This window comes from Python bivittatus, unplaced genomic scaffold (genome assembly GCF_059951505.1).
Source record: "Python bivittatus isolate LINGU-HERP-01145 unplaced genomic scaffold, Pbiv_v1 ctg000080_np1212, whole genome shotgun sequence".
Classification (NCBI taxonomy): Eukaryota; Metazoa; Chordata; class Lepidosauria; order Squamata; family Pythonidae; genus Python; species Python bivittatus.
This window is the reverse complement of record NW_028277035.1, coordinates 61,135,925-61,156,780: the sequence shown is the minus strand read 5'-3', so window position 1 is coordinate 61,156,780 and position 20,856 is coordinate 61,135,925. Positions and strand designations below refer to the sequence as shown.

General features: G+C 42.6%; 1 protein-coding gene across 1 annotated transcript in view; it reads right to left on the bottom strand.

Moving 5' to 3' along the window:
- The window catches only part of CELSR3 (cadherin EGF LAG seven-pass G-type receptor 3), a 105,137-nt gene extending 84,763 nt beyond the window's left edge, over positions 1 to 20,374 (bottom strand). Inside the window, exon 1 of the mRNA XM_088134239.1 lies at positions 17,032 to 20,374. Coding sequence (XP_087990365.1) covers positions 17,032 to 20,317 — 3,286 coding nt within the window. The 5' untranslated portion in view covers positions 20,318 to 20,374. The remainder of the gene's footprint in view (positions 1 to 17,031) is intronic.
- Positions 20,375 to 20,856: the final 482 nt, after the last annotated feature.

The following is a 20,856-nucleotide window of genomic DNA, read 5'->3' as shown; positions in this document are numbered from 1 at the left end:
TAAAAGATGATGTTTGGGGCCAGAAGATCCCCCCCCCCAAATAATAAGGGCTTTATTACTGCCATGAGAACTTCTCAACTTGAACTTCATAACACATGCTTTATTGAAGGCACTTTTGGGACTTTGGCCTCTAACAATATTTCAAAATCTTCATATGACAGCTTTTATTTAGGATCAATCCTATACGAACTCTCCTAGAGTCCAGTCAGCTTTTAGGCTAAATTCAAAATACAAATTTCAGACTTTAAAATCTTGTACAATGTTTCTGATTGTTGGGATTGCTGGACCTGATTTAAAAGTGTCCTTAAAATTCATCCAAAATGAATGAATGAATGAATGAATGAATGAATGAATGAATGAATGAATGAATGAATATCAAAATGTAGCCCGGCCCTCAAGATAATTGTATCTCTTCCACTCCTTGAAGCAAATCTTAGACTATCTAACGGCGCTGTTCTTTTGGAATACAAGGAAAACAATGTTCAGTCTCACAGAATAAGACATTCCTAAATGACAACCTCCTCTCTCCTGGGTGCTTACAATGAGTAGCTACTAGATCCCCTGAGAAGTATTTGAGGATGTTGATGATGGCTACCAGGGGATTACAGGGCCCTCATCAAATCCTTAGCCCACTGGATCAGTAGCTGAATTCACAGAGCAGATGAAGGGCTGACCCCTGGCCCAGTGCAGTATAGGACAAGGCAGCAAAGAGTGAGGACAGGGAATGGCAATATGGTATTACTGGGCAGAGGTGGGGCTACCTCACAGCTTGCTATTCCCTCAAATCAGCCTGCTTTTCTCAAAGGCAATGGGAGAGGCTTGTCTTTATGCTTCACCAGAACTGAATGGTGATTCAACTGCCAGCATGCTTCTGTGGTTCCTGTAGTTTCTGTGTTTGGAAAGGGAAGGGCACCGTCTTGTCCCTCTCAAGCAGCCAAAGGACTTGAGTTGGCCCACACCACATGGGTGGGGACAGGATCATAAGTGCTGCCCTCCATCTGTGGAGAACAAAGCCTTTTAGAAGAGAATTCCTGATGGGGGTAGGAAATTCACAGCCAATGCCTCTTGCTTGCAGATTCTTTCTGGTACATCTTGGACCATCCATGACTACTTCCTATCCCTTAAAGGTGTAAAGTCCAAAGGATTCCACAAAGCCCTCAGAGCAAAGTTGACAGCAAGAACTGTTGGGAGCACATTTTCATTGCCAAGACATTTCAATAAGCCAGCAATTTACTGTCTCATTTGAGCTGTGCTTTTGATTAATCTGTTTTTTTTTAATTGTTAGCCTCTTTGATTGCTATTCGTTGATAAAAACAATTTCTTGAAAATGCTGTAGGTTTAAATGCTGTGAATGAATTGCTTTTTTGGTTTTAGAGGCTGTTCAGACTAGGAGGCTCCAAAGTTCAAACCAGGAAGCTTTCTAACATTTTAGAGGAAAGAAGCCATGAGACCCTGGCATTTAAGGACACATAAAAAAGTAACTCAAACTTTATACTTATGATTGGCTAAAAAGTTGGTAGACATACTGTATATAGGTATATAAGTAAGTAAGTGAAGTTGGGAAGCACCAAAATTAAGAAAAACAGCAGATCAAGATTCAGAAGAAATTGTGAGAGATACAAATTTGAAGTTTGGGCACTGATGCAGAAATAACCCACTATGAGGGAATGAAATGAAAGAGTGAGAATTGTTTAAACTGATTATCACGCTACTATATCTGAGCTGCAAAAATCTGATGGATCTGGTGGATCACTGATGGCAGCAAAGAATTATAGTTTTCTGTTCAGCTGATACCCAGAAAGTGGAGGAATTTCTGTAACTCTGTTGTTATTGACAGATCACTCCCTAGTCTGTTTTATACTGGCAGCTGCTATAAACCTCTGCAGGGGTAAAGAAGTGGTTAAAATGATCCAACCCTGGTGCCTAATCAATCCAGATGATTTTCTGAACACACGTGAGGAATTTTCATCTTATCAGCTGAGAATACTGCTAAATCCCTGGCTGGTCTGCAGAGGAGGCCTGGGCAGTTGACACTACTGGTCCTCAATGCCTTCTTCCCTCTTTAAAGAGCTCAGTTGGCACATTGGTTTACCAAGGAGCTGAGAGAGATGAAGCACATAAGTAGAGGATGCAAAGGGAGGAACTCTTATGACAGACTGGAGTGAACACAGAATGGGGCCTTTTTAGCATCCTACTCTGTCATGGTGGGTGTAGTGAAAAAGGATACTTCTCTGCCTTCACTATGTCAGTACAGAATAGGCTGGTAATGCTTTTCCATAGTGTGCAGTATCTCTTCCATCAAGATGCTGGAGGAGGCGGCTGGAATAGTTGGAAGCTCACTGTGAACAATTTATATCAATCAGATTCAGCTTAATCTAGACTCCAGTGTTGGGGCAGGTCACAGGAAAATAACCTTGGCAGCTGCTTGTCAGGTTCATCTTAATTCTTTTCAGCTTGTAGATCTTATGGATGGGAACAGGGTACATGGCCATCATTTGCTTGCTCAATCTTTACCCATCTGGGCTGATTTCTGGTCCATGGTTAAGGGAAGTGATTAATGGCTCCTTGAGTGCATGATGTGTCCCTGCATGCATAAAGTCAGCAGTTGTAAGATATTTACTGGAAAAAAAACCCTCTCTTGACCCAAAATACATTTTTAATTATAGTCCAGTCTCAAGTATTTTATTCTTGGGTAAGGTGATTGAGAAAGTGTTGGTCTTGCAGCTCCAGATGCATCTGACTGAAACTGATTTTCTGGACCTATTTTAATCAGGGTTTCATCCAGGATATGATAACTGAGACTGCTTTGGTTGCCATAGTAAATGGCCAACACCAGAAACTAGATGGGGGAAGTACAACTCTACTATCTTTCTTGGAAGTCCTGACAGGTTTTGGTACTAACAGTCATGGGATCCTGCTGGGCCATCTGGCAGAGCTGAAAGCACTATTTTGCAGTAACATGAGGTTGCCCTTGAAGACCACCCAGAATCGGCAACTAGCCTAGAATGCAGCAGCACACACAGTTTTGGGGGGCCCGTGGTTTACCCAAATTACATCACTGCTGCTTGAGCTGCACCGGATCCCAGTTGTTTTGGGTGCAATTCAAGGTGCTGGTTATCACCTTAAAGCCCTGCATGGCACAGGGCCATGTTATCTGCAGGATCACCTCTCCCTGAGGGTATCTGTCTGTCCTGCTAGCTTAGATAAGGTGGGCATGCTCCAGGTCCCTCTTTTAAATGATGTCACCTGATCAGAGGTGCACCTTCTCAATGGCAGCCCCAGCCCTTTGGAAAGCCTCCCACCTGAGATCCTAGGGTCCCTACCCCTTTATCCTTCTGGAAGTCTGTGAAAACTTTCCCCCAAGCATTGGGCTAGGATGGGGATTTTGCTGGGAGGCTGTTTGTTCTAGTGCCTGGGGGGAAGGGCAGTTTTGTTTTTATTCTTGTTTTTATTGTTTGTTGTGAGCCACCAAAATCATTATATGAGATGGGCAGCCATATAAGTTCTGTAAATTAATAAATAAATCTGGTACTTCCTGTTGGGACATGGCCAAAAGGTAATTCACGGCATCTACTGTTTTACATCTAGGTTGTTGATCTATGGTGTCCCTCAGGACTCCGTCTTGTCCCCTATGTTGTTTAACATCTTTTTTTTCAAATAATTTTATTAAGAATTATAAATGAAAAGAATAAAAGTCAATATAAACTATAAAAATACAAAAATAAAAACCAAAAAAAAGGGGGGGGAGGTGTAGAAAAGAAAAGGAAAAAAAGGGAAAAAGAAAAAGTAACTGTTCATCTCCTTTAGGGGATAAATTGTCCATTGGATCCATCTGCATTACATTTAAGTCCTCCTTCAAATTAATTTCATAAACATCTGTTACTACTTGTTCTTGCTTTACAACTTCATTAAAGCATGTTCTGTCCAGTTCCTCAAGCAATTGATCCATTCTATCCAGTAACTTGGCTGAGAGGTATTTAAAAGTTTGCACTAAGGATTTCTGCTCCATGTTCTTTGTCCTCTGGCTCCCATACTCAGTACAGAGACTGCTGAAAATCATGGTATTCCAGAAAGTGTGTGTGTTGGTGTATATGTGTGTTGAGAGCTCCACTTGGTGGCATCAGTGAGAAAAGGAAAAGGAAGGGTAGGCTAGCAGATATGATCCCTACTTCTCCTCCCTCTAAGGAGGCGGGCTACAGTTCTTACTTTTACAGTCCCAGCTCTTCCCCCACTGATTTCTGGTGGTTTCATTGAGATTTGATTGCTTATGCCAGCTACGTTATATATTCCTGCATTATTATTGTTTTCTTTGGATAGGAAAGGAAAATGTGCTCAGAGTTTGATCTAGCCTGCTGTCAACTCTCCCTTTTTTGTGCCAAATGATTACTTGGTCAGTCTGAATTCTAAACCTGGCTTAGGGGTTTCATCGCTTTACTCAAACAAATGGTTAAAAACAAAGCTACCAATGACCCCAGTTGCCCAGTCCACCACATTTAATGAACCGTGTAAATACACAATAAAAGCTTTGCCATTTTCTTTGCCATATCATTAGCATGTGGCTATTATACAAAATTCTTAACTGGGTAGCAGGTTGGCAGACAAAAGCTCTTGTTAAATGGGGAAGATGAAGTAGCACATTTGGGGAAAGCTCTGCTTAAAGTTACCTATGCTAAGCACTGCAAAATAGTTAGCCATTAACCATTTTCAGCAAATGGTAGCATCTGACTGACTTTAGACTGTGAAGCTAAGCAGAGTCTGGCCTGTTTGGATAGGAGTCTACCAGGAAATACCAGGGCTGTAGACTAGACAAGACATTTTTAAAAAAATACCATGAAAGAAGGCAACTGCAACCCTCTTCAGTATTATTGCCAAGAAACTGATATAAATATGCCCATGAAAAATTAGGCATTGAGTTTGACTTGAAGGACTCATTGCGTTTGTACCCAGAAGCAACATAGGCACTTTTTTTTTAACATAGGCCCTGGTGATCAAGGAGCTAGTTAACTGGCTTGCTGGAACACTCAGAAACATAAACTGTAAAACCAAGGCTGAAACTCTTGTGAGCACCTTTCCCCGGGTTCAAGGAACCGACATTACATACTTTACTGGTTCAAGGGTTAATGGAGCATATCAAATGGGAGATCACAGTCTAAAGGAGAAATGTTCTTGCACCTGGGAGTTGGTCTTTAAGTGGGTGAAATAGGGCAGATTGACTGAAGGTGGAGGCTGAAAAGACTACATACATCTCTAGTCCTGATTAGGGCGAATTGTTCACTCACAGACATCTAAGACATTACAATTGCTACTCTTCTTTCTTATATTAAATGTATTGGCAGGACAGATGGACTAGAGCAGATGAAATGAGAGATCTGGGGGCAATATTTTTAAAATATTATTTACATGCTGCTCTCTGTATAGTTCTGAATGTTCTTGGGGTTCCAAGCAGCCTCCCAGTCAGCACTGATCTACATAGCTTTTTTGAAGTAACAGGTTATTCTCTGGAGAGCAGTAGTTGCTATGTCTTATCATCAGGAAAGTATTTAACTTTTCTCTTTGGTTCTTACACAGGGAAAAGGACAAAGGCTACTTTCTCTTTTCCAATGCAACATCCAAAGCTCTTTTCTATTTCTTGGTTACTGAAGAACAAAAGAGGGTGCTACTTCCTCCTGGCTTCACTCTGCTTCTCAACCACTGCTCCTCCATGCTCACCACTGGCTTTTCTGAAATACTACATCCTGGGGGCCTGACTGCCTCTTCTTTCCATCCCATCCTATAGTTGCTATTCCTGAGCTTTTCTTGGGATATGGAAAGGGCAGCTGAAGGATCCAGCCACCACTTACTAATACCAAGGTTTGATTTTCTCCAGGAAGTCACAGGAATTGCCGTGAATCAGGGATCACAACTGTAGCAGCTGCTGCACAGAGTAGCTCCTAATAAGTAAGGGTGGAGTAATCTGAAGGTTGGGGCCAGATTTCAGTGAAACAGGATTAAGATTTTCATATAGAAGTTCTACTTTTGGGCCCTTAGCATTGTTGACTGAAGGACACTGGATAGTGAAGCAGCAGGAAAGACGTACTGCTACAACTGTGACTTCTTATGTTGATTACAGTGCAAAATGCATTTTCCCCTTAGAGATTTGTAATAACAATCATGCCAAATAAACTATGGAGTGCAGACTATCCTATTAAAAAGAAATATAAAATGACTAGCAGTGACATTTGGATGCAACTAGGGATAGCAAAATGAGAGAAAGATTTGGTTCATAGAACACAATCCACCAGAAAGGTCTCCCACTGAAGTCTCACTGAAATAAACTAATTGTTTTCAAGAGCCATAATCAGTAAAAGGTCCCCTCCTCCACCACCACCACCACCACCCATTATGTACTGGACTTGCAGACTATGGTTCTTTCTCTACTAGAGCCTCTTAGAATGGCTGAGATATCATTATTCTGTCATCAGCTGAATGGAGAATTAAAATGGCACAGAAAAGGACAGGGGAGAGCAAGAGAACCATCAGGCTGTCCCACCAATGGATTATTCCTTCCTGTGACAAGTGCCCACCAATAGGGTAAACTAACATTCACTGTTGGAAGAAGCCCAGTGAAGTTATATTTTTATGTTGATTTAGCATGACTTTTTTGTTCTATTTTAAGAATTTGTATCCTTGAAAGAAGATATTATAACACAAAAACAAATCTTTACTTAGAAGTGTTTTGTTCAGCAAAAGTTCCTTTTTCCTTTAGTATTGGCCATTATATTCAGAGTTTCCTTTTCTCCAACTCGAGTACTGTTTCTTTTTTCACTTCCTTACTGTTTCTACCCTCATCAGACATTAAATTAGTTGTTTCTTACCTGCAGACTAAGTGATCTAACCACTTGCATCAAAGGAAAGAAAACAGCAACTCAGAGATCACACTGTTTTCCCTGGCACTTTGGTTATTAAATAAACGATGGGATTGGAAGGCACAGAGGAGAGCGTGCTGCTCAATGCCCACTATCCTGAAGAATTTTGGTACTGCCCATCAGCTGCCTCACTCTTCCTAGTAATTGGGCTGTATCTTCTGGATGTTCCGTTATAATGAAATGAACAAATGACATCCAATCAAGAGAAAAGGGCTAATAAGGAACAACTCATATCACCTTGGCTGTAAATGCTCTTACAAAATGAGGATAAATTTGCTACACTTTCATACCTGAGCACATATCTTTAGAATTAAGGAACTGGAAAGTTCTCCTTAACAGTTTCTTCCACATACTACAAATACATTGTGTAACTTGACAATGGTAACCTCAACCCAAGTCTGAAGACCAATGTGTCATGAGAAAATACTGCATGTGCCAATCTGGATAATCTGTTTGTATAACAGACCTGTATAACACATACACACCTTTCTTTCCTTGAAGATGTTTTTTAATATCTATGATACCTTCCGAATAAGACTTGCAATGCACTCCTAGCAATAGCTCAAGCCTTTCACCCAGCTTGCAATCTGTTCTACATTAAAGGGCAGCAGATGGTTAAGAGAACGACCCTTCCCCCTTCCCACCTTTCAACCTACACACAAAGAGCCCAATGCTGGCTGGAAGCATCAACCCCCCCAGGAGTAATTTTAATCAGCCATTCTGAATAAGTGCAGGCCCTGGCAATTGATGAAGAGGTGGAGCCTGCTGAATATTCATGATTTCTTGGAGCCTGGAGATTTCCCCACATGTAGCTTTCCAGTGATAGCAAGGAGTTGCTTTGGCATGTAACAGTCAGTCTGCAACTAGCCTCTCTCTCTCTCACGTTGAATATCAGAATGACATAGTAAATGTTCTGAGGCTTGTGAGCTATCCAGTTAGAGAGGTGGGGAAAAGCCTATTTTTAGGCTCTTTGACTGCATTTCTTCCAGGAGGGAATCTCTTCTTGGAGACCATACACTTCTACCACATGCTTCATATACTGCAGGACCTGCATAACCAGCTTATTCTCCACTCTGATATCTCTAGTCATCTCTGGCATCACAGTTTGAAAAACATTTTCATTAACTGGGTAGGATTGGAAGTATACCCAAACATCTTAGATATTTTTATGATGCATCTGTGGGAGGTATTTAAAAAATCCAATCCAATCATCAAGATGAAGCCCTAGTCATTGATTAGAGTGGGCCACCTGGCACATGCTCCTTTCATGCAAATCCAGGGAAGGGCCTAGAGGTCTTTGGGGTGCATTTTTTCATTTTGCTTGAACAAAGAATGACACTCTTTCTTGAAATATATTGCTGTTCAGCATCCTGAACAACAATGTTTGGGAATAAGCAGTTGGGATATGCATATATATCTGATTGACCTGGAAGGCACCTCTCTCAGAATATATGCACACATCATGTCAGAAAGGTGCGAGCTTCTGAGCAGATGTTAGTACAGTGACATTGCCAGACCTCAGACCTCTGTGGCAAAACCCCTTGTAGTCAGAGAGGTGGGGAGCTGACTCATGAGTAAGAGCAAACCAACACTAGACTCCAAAGATGTAGAAAACCTACTGCACTTTATTCTTCCCAGCCCTTATGCATTCAGGGTCAGGAGTGGAAAACAAAACAGTCTCTTTGGAGTGTCAGCAATCTAAACCAAGCATACAAAAGAAACATTCTTGAACATAAAATATTCAGATGGGGGGGGGGGAATGGGACAGGCAGCAGTAGTTTGAGGCTTGATATCCTCCTTAAGTGGGTGTCCCAGCCTCAGCAAAACAGGCCATGTCTTCTTGTGAAGACTCTGCCCCCTTCCTTTCCTCACGTAATTCCAATAGAGGAACCAACTCTATTTAGTGCCTGACAAATGAGCCGGGTCCCAACCAAGCAGCATAGATGGAGTGGGGTGGGGGGGAGAGTCTGTTTATACAGGCTTTGATAAAGGAATTTCCAGGGCTTCCTCTGCAGGCTTCTCTATGTCATCATGCTCTGGTATCTTTCATCTTTTCTCACCTTCTTCTCCAACCCCACACCTTCCCTTTCGGCAGAGCAGCCTTTATGCTTAGCCAGCATGAGTCCACTTACAGTCAGGAGCTGTTGGCTTACTTACAAGGCGGCTGGTGTTTTCCTTTCCCCACGCCCTCCAATAGTATTTCCTCGACTGCTGATAGAGCCCTGACACTGATACTCTCTCACTATATCTCACCCCCATCACATTGACCCGTCCCACCTAGTCAGGCAGAGAAGGCATGTTACAGATCCCATTGGTGAGAGAATGTCAACTGGCAGGAACCAGGAGGAGAGCCTTCTCTACTGTTGCCTCTGCCCTATAGAATACTCTCCCCCCAGAGGTGAGGTGGGCCCCTGCCCTCCCAGCTTTCCAGAAGTAACTGAAGACCTGGCTCTGTCAACTCACCTGGGGCAAGAAGAGATACAACCAACCCTGGGGGTGGCTGGCACCTTGAAGATGCTCCCTGAGTTTAATAACTCCTAGTTAGCATCAGTCTCTTCAAAGTATTATATAGGAATCTTGTTGTTGTAGTGTATTTTAATTAATATTTATTCTATTTTAATTAATATTTATTCTTTTTTACTATAAACTGCCCAGAGATGCTCTGCAGTGAAATGGGCGGTGACAAATTTGAAATACAAATAAATAAATTAATATAGCTGTGTTGCATTTATACAGCATGAGTTCAGTTATATGCCAAATCTTGCTAGCGCATTCAGAAATAATTGCACAGAGAAAAGTTCACTGAATTTAATCTTGTACTAATATTTGTATTAATCAGTTCCCTTCCATCTGGTTCACATGCAACAGTGATTTGTGGAGGAACTGGTTTTGGGTCACTGATATTTCCATATACTGAACGTGGTACACTATGGTTCACCCAGGGCCACTGGACTTCATCCAAAAGAAGACTCTTTTCCTGATAAAGGAGCACTATTACCATGAATTTCTATCCAAGCAGAAACAACTAATTGATTCCTAATATGGACTATCCAGACTGGAAGCATTATAGAGGATAGTTAGTTCTGTGTGGTTGTAATAGTATAATATTGTAACTCTACTTCAGAATTATTCCACCAAGATGGGCAATTCCCTTTTCCTCCTCTAACAACCTGCCACCACCAGCATGGCTAAATATTTCCTCTCTTCAATAAATAATGGAAATTGCAAATGATAAACAGCTCTAATTTGAGTATAGTTGCATGGTAGACATCAGAAAGACTAATGCTTTCCACTAGATTGAAGCCTAAAGAGGCATTGTGGTTTAAACTGTGGGTTAAAATCACAGTCCTAAACACACTTATGGGGGAATAAATCTCCATATAGGGGGACGCGGTGGCGCAGCGGCTTAATGACGCTGAAAGTTGCCGGCCAGAAATGGTCGACGCTTCAGCGGTTCGAGTCCAGCCTTCGCGTTAGCAGGGTGAGCTCCTGTTTCCTCCCCAGTTCCTGTAAACCCAACAGTTCGAAAACTCATGTGAGTAGATAAATGGGTACTCTCACTCCGGTGGGAGGAAAAATGCTGGCGGCGCCTTGCAAAAAGGAGTTGGGAGCAGTTGCCGGTAAGCACGAAAAACCGTGCGTGCCCGAAAAGGGCGTGAAGCAACGGAAACCCCGCCTCCTGTGCACGCCAGCTGGGCTCTGCTCTAGGAAGGAGGCCATGGCAAACCACTTCCGAAACAATTGCCTTGAAAACTGCAAAAGGACTCGTCCAAGCAGTCACTGCAGAGTCGGTAACGACTGAGCGCAGATTTAAAAAAAAAAAAATCTCCATATGCTTTACAGAATTTACTTCTGATCAATCCGCTCAAGATGAAAGGGAAAAAGTGTTGCAAAACCAATTGGCAAATCCAACTGTGAAACTTTTTTCACAAAAATTGTGAAATTGTGAACATTTTGTTTTTCTGCTTTCCCTCTCAAGCACCCCCAGCTCCTAGTTCTTAATGAGCATGTAAGGAATTAAACAATTTTGCAAATCAGGTTAGATCTGGCTTTCATGATATGTTATTACTAATTAATTAATTAATTAAAGTGCCTCTTGCCTTGAAACTTTAAATGGAGAGATTAAAACATACAATCCAGGAACACTACTAAACTGTTAATTAACAGTTAACCTAAATAAATGGAATTTGTAGATCCCCTGAAAATAACTATCCTGGAGCTATGATCATCCTACAAGGGAGCAAATCCAAAAGATGGGACCTCTTTACAAAAATATTTGACAGAAGGTGAATTCAGGCCTAGGGTATTATGATTGATTTCAGTGGAATAATGCACTGGAGGTTTTTTGACGGCATGACAGCAAACACACGCTGGTGCATCTAAATACCTAATGATATTTGGACAATGTCAGCAACTTTGAAATAAATGGAAATTCAAATGGCAAATTGTCACCCCTCTCAGATCTTTCCCCACTACAACAGAGAATTCTAGTGGCAAAGGAATGCTGGTGGCCTGATGGAATTGCTTGCAATTATTCAAGTGATCCACTGGACTGTTCAGTGCCCAGAGCCACTTAGGAGATGCTCATCCAGTTTCTAGCCTTTGCGTGAAGGACTATATGAATGATTGGAGTGCTGGATGCAATTTTACAGCTCCATTTAAAGCATATCTGAACAAGGAAAATGTCTATTAACATTAACATATATTAACTTCCTGCAAAGCTTATCCTATATCTGACATGCAGTAATGACATCTTTATCATTAGGGTATTTTTATTTTTGGATTATAGGTGTTGATACATATATTACTATCCACTTTAGACCAGTTATCTAGCTGGTAAGCTTTCTAGTTGCTGTGCAATCAGGGACTAGTCATACTGTATAAGTACCACCTGTAATCAGAAACCTATAACTGCTTGCTTCTGGTTTCTATACAGAACAAACCACAGTAATCACTGTCTGCTTAGCCAGAGCCTGTGATACAACTGCATCTCTTCTGACTCATCAGAGACCTACAAATGAAGGATTCCATGTCCAAGGCCTACAATACCCATCAAGGATGAATCAACGAGATGGTATTGATACCTAGGAGTAATATTTTATAGAACAGTTATAGGCAAAAGGGACAAAACACCACTTCTTTCATCTAAAGTCCCCAGGGGAAATAATACACTCCTACATGTTACCAGTGATCTTGGTAAGAGTTACTTCCTTGTCACAAATTGGTTGGGCTACCTATCCTACTTTTCAGACAACTCCCAAACCTGAAAGAGCTGCTCAGAATTGACAACAGGGGATGCCACTGAAGTATCAACAGAGGACCCAGACTTTGTAACAGGGCCACAAGTCAACTCTATCCCAACATCTACTCAGCCTAAACTATTAAAGGATTGAATATCAACCACAATATCAAACATCTGTCTTTCAATACATTTGATATCATTAATTTATTTATTCATTTGTTAAATATACATCCCACCTTTCATTCAGGAACCCAACATCTACTCAGCCTAAACTATTAAAGGATTTAATATCGACCACAATATCAAACATTTGTCTTTCAATACATAGATGTCATCAATTTATTTATTCATTTGTTAAATATACACCCCACCTTTCATTCAGGAACCCAAGGCAGCACATGTAGCATTTCCTCCTCCAATTTTTTTCCCACAACAACCTGTGAGTAGGTTGGGCTGAGAGAGAGAAATTGCCCCAAAGTCACCCAGAGAGCTTCTTTGGTTGAGAGTAAACTCAAACCTGGGTCTCCCAAGTACCAGTTCAACTCCTTAACTACTATACTACAGAATTGCCAGTTGTGCCATTCATCATTTTACATAGGAGAAATAGACACCATTCTCAATGCAAAACAGCAATTGGATATAATTCTGACATCAGAAATGGCAAAGTTCATCAATGAACTTAAAGTGGCTATCCCCGTCAAAGAAATTCTGAAGGAGAATCAAGCAAAAACCTGCTGAGTTTATACTTACTGAAAGTTCCATTCTATCATTTATACATGGTATAAAAATTATAGATTATTCTTTTTATCTCATCACATATATTAACTATCAGTGCCTGAAAATGTATTATGATGATCGCTATAATTTAAAACGTATATTTACTTTTATTTTAATTGTCTCTGTTTATGCTTTCTCCATTACAGTAACTCCCTTATCTTTAACACTTACTTGAATCTTCCCCAACATAAAAGTTTGCTTATATGTGCATATGTATATAAATTTTGCATCGTATTATATTCAGTAGTCTTAAAGACACTACAGATCTCTGCTAGGAAGATTTATCTGGGACTACAAGTTTGAGCCTTAGGCCATAGGCTCCTCAAGCAATTTTCTTAATCACTAGAGATATGTGCCAAGGCCAGGTGGATGCAAAGGACACTGAATTTCGTCACACCTTACATAGTAGCTGTATTAGTCAAACAGGAACTGGATTTGGCCCAAGGGTCAGAACCAGCCTTCCAGCTGTATTTGACCCAGCTGGATAGATGACATCAGAGGCACAGTGGAGCTTAATTGATACCACTCTTGTGAAATGGATTGATATCCATATTAGCTGCTAACCATGGGAATTCTAGCTGGGCACCAGGCTGAATTAGATGCCATATGTCCAAAGCATGCCTAGAGGCTGGAATTAATGAAGGGATGAAAAATCCCTTCACAGGAATGAAACCTACTTATATTCTAACATCAGCATTACTTTTTAAAGGAAAAAAATATTTGATTGGACCCGGTTTTGGAAGCAAACGAATGTTTTTCTGTTACAATCTAAGACTGCCATACATTATTGAGTAATGCAGTAAGGCTAGGATTTCCATCCATTAAGATCCATTTCACAGACTACCCCTTTCCTTTCTCTCTAGACCTGACTAATTGTTCATTGATTTCAACCATCAGGCTGATCCTTGTTTCCGCTGTATCAAATTGGAACAGAAGGCATTCCATAGACCATGGAATTAAAACATAGCAATGATAAGATACAAAATCTACAAGAAGTCAGTTGTGCTCTAACAGAAGGGCTAAGTATCCTCAGTAACTATTGAACCCAACAAGAGGCAGGGGGCTGCCCCTCCTCTCCCTGCCCCTCCCCTGTTCATACCCCGAGGGCTGGTTCCTTTGCCTAATTCTCTTTCCATGCTTCTTGCCTTCCTGAGCTTAAGCCTTTCTTTCCTCATTTTCACACTGGAAAAATGATAACAACCTCATTCCAAGAACTGTGTTGTTCTGAGTGAATTTAATGCAAAGCCTGAAAATGGGATTTCTTTCTGCCTTTGTGCGAGGGTTAAGTGCATTCAGAGGTTGAGTTTACTTGAGCGCACCCTGGCAGACGCGTGGAAAGGTCAATGTGGCTCTCCAATCATCAGCCTGCATGCCTCCCCCTCCTCTCCCTCCCTCTCTCTGGGTGCTTGAAGATAATATTGCCCTACCCTACCGTTACAATTAACCCCTGAGGAACCCCAGTCGAGCACAGAGCCTGAGTTGGCTGCCCAGAACATGTCAACCTGGCCTGTCCCTCTCTTTGGAAGGAAGCAAGGGCTACCTTTTCCCAACCATCTCCCCAAATTAATCTCATGGCAGGAAGAAAAAGGAGGCAGTTAGCTAGGGTGTGGAGAAGGTCATGAATAATGCAAGTCTCCCCAGACACAGCTGGGTAACTAAGACGGTGAGATACAGATGTAATCTTCACTCTCTCCTCCCCCTCCTAGAGGACCCTCCTGCACCTGCTTTCTACAAGTCACACTTGGGGGTTTTGACATTATTAGGGATCAGCTTTAAAATGGACCATTTATTTATTTATTTTAAAAATGACATTTCTGCCCACATTCTATAAAACATCTCAAGGTGGCTAACAACTGAGCATGCAAATTAAAAACACAACAACATTTAAACTCTTACATACCACTAGGTACCATACTATCTGAGGAATGCAAATGCTGGGCTCATCCCCCATCCTGGCCCAACTCTTAAGGAAAAAGCTGGGTCTTAACAGCCTTCCAAAAGGCAACCAGGGTAGGAACTCTCCATATCTTTGGACCACAATGGAGAAAGTGGTGGACCTATAGGAGGAGCTTAGAACTGGAAGACCTAAGGTTATTTGTGTCCTATTCTTGGCCTTGCATACATTTTCCTTGACTGCATTTGGCTACTGGTGTAAATCCTTCTGACTTAACGTATGCAATGACTGTAACAGCTATTTCCAATGTAGGGGAATTTTATAGAGACACACGTATTTACATAAATGCAGCACTCATGTATTGTAAAGATAAAATGAGGTTTTTAACAGCCTCCTCCCCCAATAATTTGTTGGTATTTACAAGAAGTGATATGTGGGTGCAATAAATAGCTCTTAGAAACATGCAGCAGGCAAACCAATAAATCATTTTTTCGCATGTAACATGAAATAGAAGTCAGATGAATAGTGACAGTGGGCAGAGAGGACAAAGAAAGGATTATAGCCAAGACATAAATGCTGACATGACATGGTAATCAGACTGATCAAATTATTTAATGAAAAAGAGCTAGTTTAATGGAATCTGAGCAAGAGGCCAAACCTTGCTTATGACAATTGAGGCCTGGGCTAAATCTGCTAAGATGCCTAATAGTGGGAACATTTTACTTCTTGCAGTAAAAGGGACTGATAATTCAAGCATTTGGCTCACTGGCAGAATCCAAGAGACAGTCAAAGCAACATCTGATCAGTCATCCGGGGGGCGGGGATCAAATTGACTTGCTTCTTTAGAATATAAGATTAATAAAATGAAAGACAACTGCTTCTGAAAAATGCACCTGATCCAGGAGCTTAAGAAATATTTAGCAGATACATCCAGCACTTCATTCTCAAAAAGAGAAGCACTGGAAATATAAGTGTGCCTAGAAGTTATGCCCTCTGTCCCAAGAATCTTTGCTCCTTAAGTCAGATCTGTGACTCCTATTCTTTGGTAGAGGAAAGAAAGTGCCCAAGCTGAGACATTCTCTTCATTATGATTTCATGTTTCAGGGCTGAGCCTTGGTGTTCTGAACAGTTCTGAGCTTAAGTCCAGATTAATCCCCAGACTTGTTGCATAAGTGACAATAAATGCACACACATGATTTTGGGAATACATTGCATTAATTTCTTTGAAGAGAAAGAGCAGGATGTAAATGATTTTAAATAGATAAATCCTTCCATGCCATCCAAATCCTTCAGGCCATTGCATGTGTGTGTGTGCGTATGTGTGACAGAGAGAGAGAGAGAGAGAGAGAGGAAAGAAAAGTAACATCTAAGAACAAATTCCAAGTTTTCAAATCTGTATCAAGGCCTCCTCCAATCTAGACAAAGAATGTTTGAAGTACCAGGCAAATTACATCAATGTGCCTAATATCCATCTGGAAACTCTGATCACCTCCATGTTATTCTTGGCTAGTACAGTGGCAAAATAGGGAAACATAATCCAAATGGCAATTTTAGCTCAAAAACACTGTAATGTATTTGTTGCTACTTTTTTCTACTCAGAGTAACCCTCTTCACCTTTTCCCCAGTTTCAGTTATACTGTAGGCAAAGAAAGCTGTGGTCAGACAAACTCTCACAGTTTCATCACTTGTTGCTAACTTACGCTTACTCTGTCTCAAAGCCACACAGAGGATCATTGCAACACTTTCCAAGTGTCCATATTTGGCTAGATTATTGCTATTACGTGAAAAGCAGACTGAGAAAAGAAGCAGGAAGCATCTCCATTCTCTGTGCAGCAGGCAGGTTTATCTTATCAATTTACATCCTTTCTCCCTTCCTTTGTGTGCACTTTAATCTAATTTAGACTGTAAACTCTTCAGGGCAGGAACTTGGCTCTGTCTAATATATTATGAAATGAGTCTGCCATGAGATAATAGGAAGCAATCAAATCTTGCTTTTTTGGTGCCCACTGAGCTATTACACCCTAAAGGAAGCTAGGAAAAAATAAATAAAAGATCTCCTAACATAATTACTATCGAAGTCTCTTAACTTGCTTTTTTTCTCCTATCTCTGGCTTCCATAGATTTAGCAAAAGCAAACAAGCTGGTCTATTTTTTATAGCTCAAGGAAACACGACTTTGACACAATTTATTGAAAAAGTGAAAATCATCTTTACCTGTGACGGTCACCAACATGGAGGCCACTAAGGGACGATTGTTGTCCAGTTTACGGCTCAGTCTGAGTTCCCCACTAGTCTGATTAACAATTAACAAGTGCAGCTCATTTCCTCGTTCAAAGGTGTAGAATAGTCTATCAGACACATCTGGGTCATAGGCAGGGATCTTCCCTATGACTCCGGAAGGAAAGGTGTTGGATTTGTTGGAGATATAATTGTTAAAGAGGATCTGGAAATTTTTCAGAATGGGACTATTATCATTCTGGTCAATGAGTTTGATGTGGACTGTAGCTCTGCTGACAAGGGGGGCAGAAGTGGCCTGAACCACAATTACATACTCAGGCTTGGTCTCATAATCCAAATCAATGAGGGCAGTGAGCTCACCCGAAAATATGTCCATCTGGAAAATTTCAGGGATATTGCCTTCCACAATTTGGTACATGATCTGGGCATTGGGTCCTTCATCCGGATCCAGGGCTGTGATCTGGGCCACAACAGAGCCTACAATGCTATTCTCCTTCACTAAGACCTCGAACTCCTCAGCTGGAAAGACAGGAGCATTGTCATTAATATCTTGCACAGACACTTGAATATGGACAGGTGTTCTTTGGGGAGGAATTCCTCTGTCCACAGCATAGGCAGTAAGTTCATAAACGGGAATGGTTTCCCGGTCCAACCTGCGGATGGTTCGAATAATCCCAGAGGTGGGTTCGATTATGAAATCCCCATCCCCATCCTCTCCATTCTGGAAGGTATACTGCACCCGTCCATTGGCATGGGCATCCCGGTCAGTGGCAGAGATCTGAAGCACACTTGTGAAGGGAGGGCTGTCCTCAGAGATGATGCCTTGGTAGTGAGCACTCACAAACTGAGGGGCATTATCATTGACATCATTCACCATGATTTCTACATAGGTTGTGTCTGCTTTCTGGGGGATCCCATTATCTTTGGCTGTAATGGCCAGTGTGTAGGTAACTTGGTCCTCATAATCCAGCTCTGCCTGCAGGGTGATGGCACCAGTGCTCGCATCAATCCGAAACTGGGGAATATTGTCTTCCAAGTAGTAGGTAATCCTGGCATTTTCTCCAACATCATCATCTGTGGCACTGATCACTACTACTGTGCTACCAATTGGACGGTCCTCATTAACACTTACTGAATAATGGGCACTCTGGAACACCGGCCTGTGAGTGTTGGCATCTGTAATGTTGATATGAACATGGCAGTTGTCATGCAGGGTCCGGTCAGAGGCTGTCACTGTTAGCACAAACCGTCTCTCTTGTTTGTAATCCAGGGGCAAAGAGAGGGTGATTAATCCCACTCCCCCCTGAGTACTAATAGCAAAACGGTTCCGTGTGTTCCCACCTGTTATCTGATAGCTAATGGCACTATTCACATCCCGGTCAATTGCTGTAACACTAAGAACACTAGTCCCCACAGTGGCATCTTCATTGAGGCGAATGAAATATTCTTTCTGGGTGAATTCAGGCCGGTTATCATTTACATCCATGACAGTGATGGTGACACTAGCAGAAGCAGATAAAGAGGGAGAGCCGTGGTCCCGGGCTTCCACCCCAAAGAAGTAGTGCTGCACAGTTTCTCGGTCCAAAGGGCCGCTCACAGTAATCCAGCCCGTGGCACTGTTCACTACAAAGGGGGTATCAGAGGAAACCCCAGTGAGCTTGTACTCGATGCGTGAGTTCTCTCCATAATCTGCATCCACAGCCTGGATGTGGATTACTGAATGGCCCAAAGGGGCATTTTCCAACACGGATATTTGAAAGGGGGTGCTCACAAAGATAGGAGCATGATCGTTAATGTCCACTACTTGGATGCTAACCATGCCTGTATTATTGGACAAAGGAGGACGTCCTGCATCCTGGGCACGGATTCTCAAGGCATATTCTCTCTCAACTTCAAAATCCAAAGGAGCCACCACCTGTATTTCCCCAGTTACACTATCAATTGAAAATTGCCCTCTACTATTACCACTGATAATGTTATAATGAACTAAAGCATTGTTGTCTTTGTCTAAATCAGTGGCAGTAACTCTCAAAATTTCTGAATGGGGTCTTATATCTTCTCTTACCTGGACTATATAGCGCTTTTCACTAAATTGTGGGACATTGTCATTTTCATCGAGAACTGTTATATACACTCTAACTGTGGAGGATCGAGGGCCGGGCTCCTTACCTTGATCATTTGACTCCACCACCAAAGAATACTTCTCCATTTTCTCCCTATCTACTTGCCCACTTGTAGTGATCAGCCCTGACCGTGAATCTATTTCAAAGACAGAGTGGGCTGCTTGTTCATTTACAAATCGATATCTGATATGGGCATTGGGTGGAGAGTCCACATCTGTGGCCCTCAGCTGTAAAATGGGATAGCCTTCTTCTACATTTTCCCGGATAGTCTCTCTGTACTCACTCTGCTCAAATACTGGATTATGATCATTTCTGTCTGCAACTGTTATTGCAACCATGGTGGTGGCAGAAAGGCGGGGAATCCCATGATCCACAGCAGTCACTCGGAAGTAGTGCAGGTCCATATTTTCCCTATCCAAAACTTCAGTGGTACTGATGAGGCCATTCTGGGAATCAATGCTGAACAGTTCCAGGGATCTGCTGTTCATCAGAGCATCCATGGAATAGACTAGCCGCCCAGCTTCACCTGAATCAGAGTCTTGGGCTGCCACTGTTATCACAGGCGTGCCTGAAGGCTGGTTTTCAGCCACCTGGACCTGGTAATTATACTGAGGGAAGAGGGGGTGACGATTGGCTGCCCTCCGAACCCTCAGCAAGGGAAGAAGTGCCCCTTCTCTCCGTCTCCTTTTCTTGGCACATGTGGAGTATGTTATCTCGCTCTGCATAGCTGGATGAGTAGGTTTTAACGGCAGGGAGGGAAAGAATTCGGGAGTTGATGGGCTCCTAAAATCCACGTCAAAACAAAGAGTTTGTAAACAGCCTTTGGTAGAGTCAAATGGGTGGAAAGAAAAGAGGAGATCGCGCCTTCTCCAGTCTACATTCGGATTGGCTCCCAGAAATGCACAGGGAGCTGTCCGAGCCGGCGGTGGTGCTGAAACAGCTCTTGCCCAGTCTTTTCCGGTCCAGGTACAAAGGCAACATTGCTCTGGGCTGGTCCCACAGCACTCCCCGGCGCAGCAGCTGCGGGAAATCCCACAGGGCATCGGTTGCCCCAGGCAGAGCTGAAGGCAGGTCAACAGGGTGAACCACTTGCTGAAAGGCGAGCGGGCTCCGGGGCGGGAAAAGGAAGCCAGTCGCATAATCGGGAACCACGAAGGCTTTTGGGGACTACCGCCTTTTCTCCTAGCCCTCGTGGCGGAGCGCTCGGAGGTCCTCAGTAAGGAGAGGTCGGTGCAGTTCTGAAGGCGGCGAAATGGCTTTATACACAGGTGGACCCGCTGGATACAGGCTGCAATCCTGTTGAAATGGGTTGGGTCCCGGTGGTTTTGGGATGGAGCCTTCACCCCATTGGACACCCCATTGTCCGGCTGGCTCGCCCCTCTCCTAGGGCGTTGATTGGAAGGGCTTGAGTAGACGCCCATCTGCGCGGAGTCCTCCCCAGTCACAGCGAGCCTCACGAGGCATTCCCAGTTAGTCCTCGCACGTCTTTCTCTGAGCCTTGCTGGGCTCGGGGGATCCGGAAGAAGTGCGGAAGCATTTATAATCCACAAGCAGGAGGAAGCGCTGCCCGGCTCTCCCAGGACGCCAAGTGGGCAGCGGATCGTCCTCCTTACCCAAGGTGGGGTCACAGATCCACCACGAGAAAAGGTGCTGTTCTCCTCCCCTTGCCCCGCGAGGG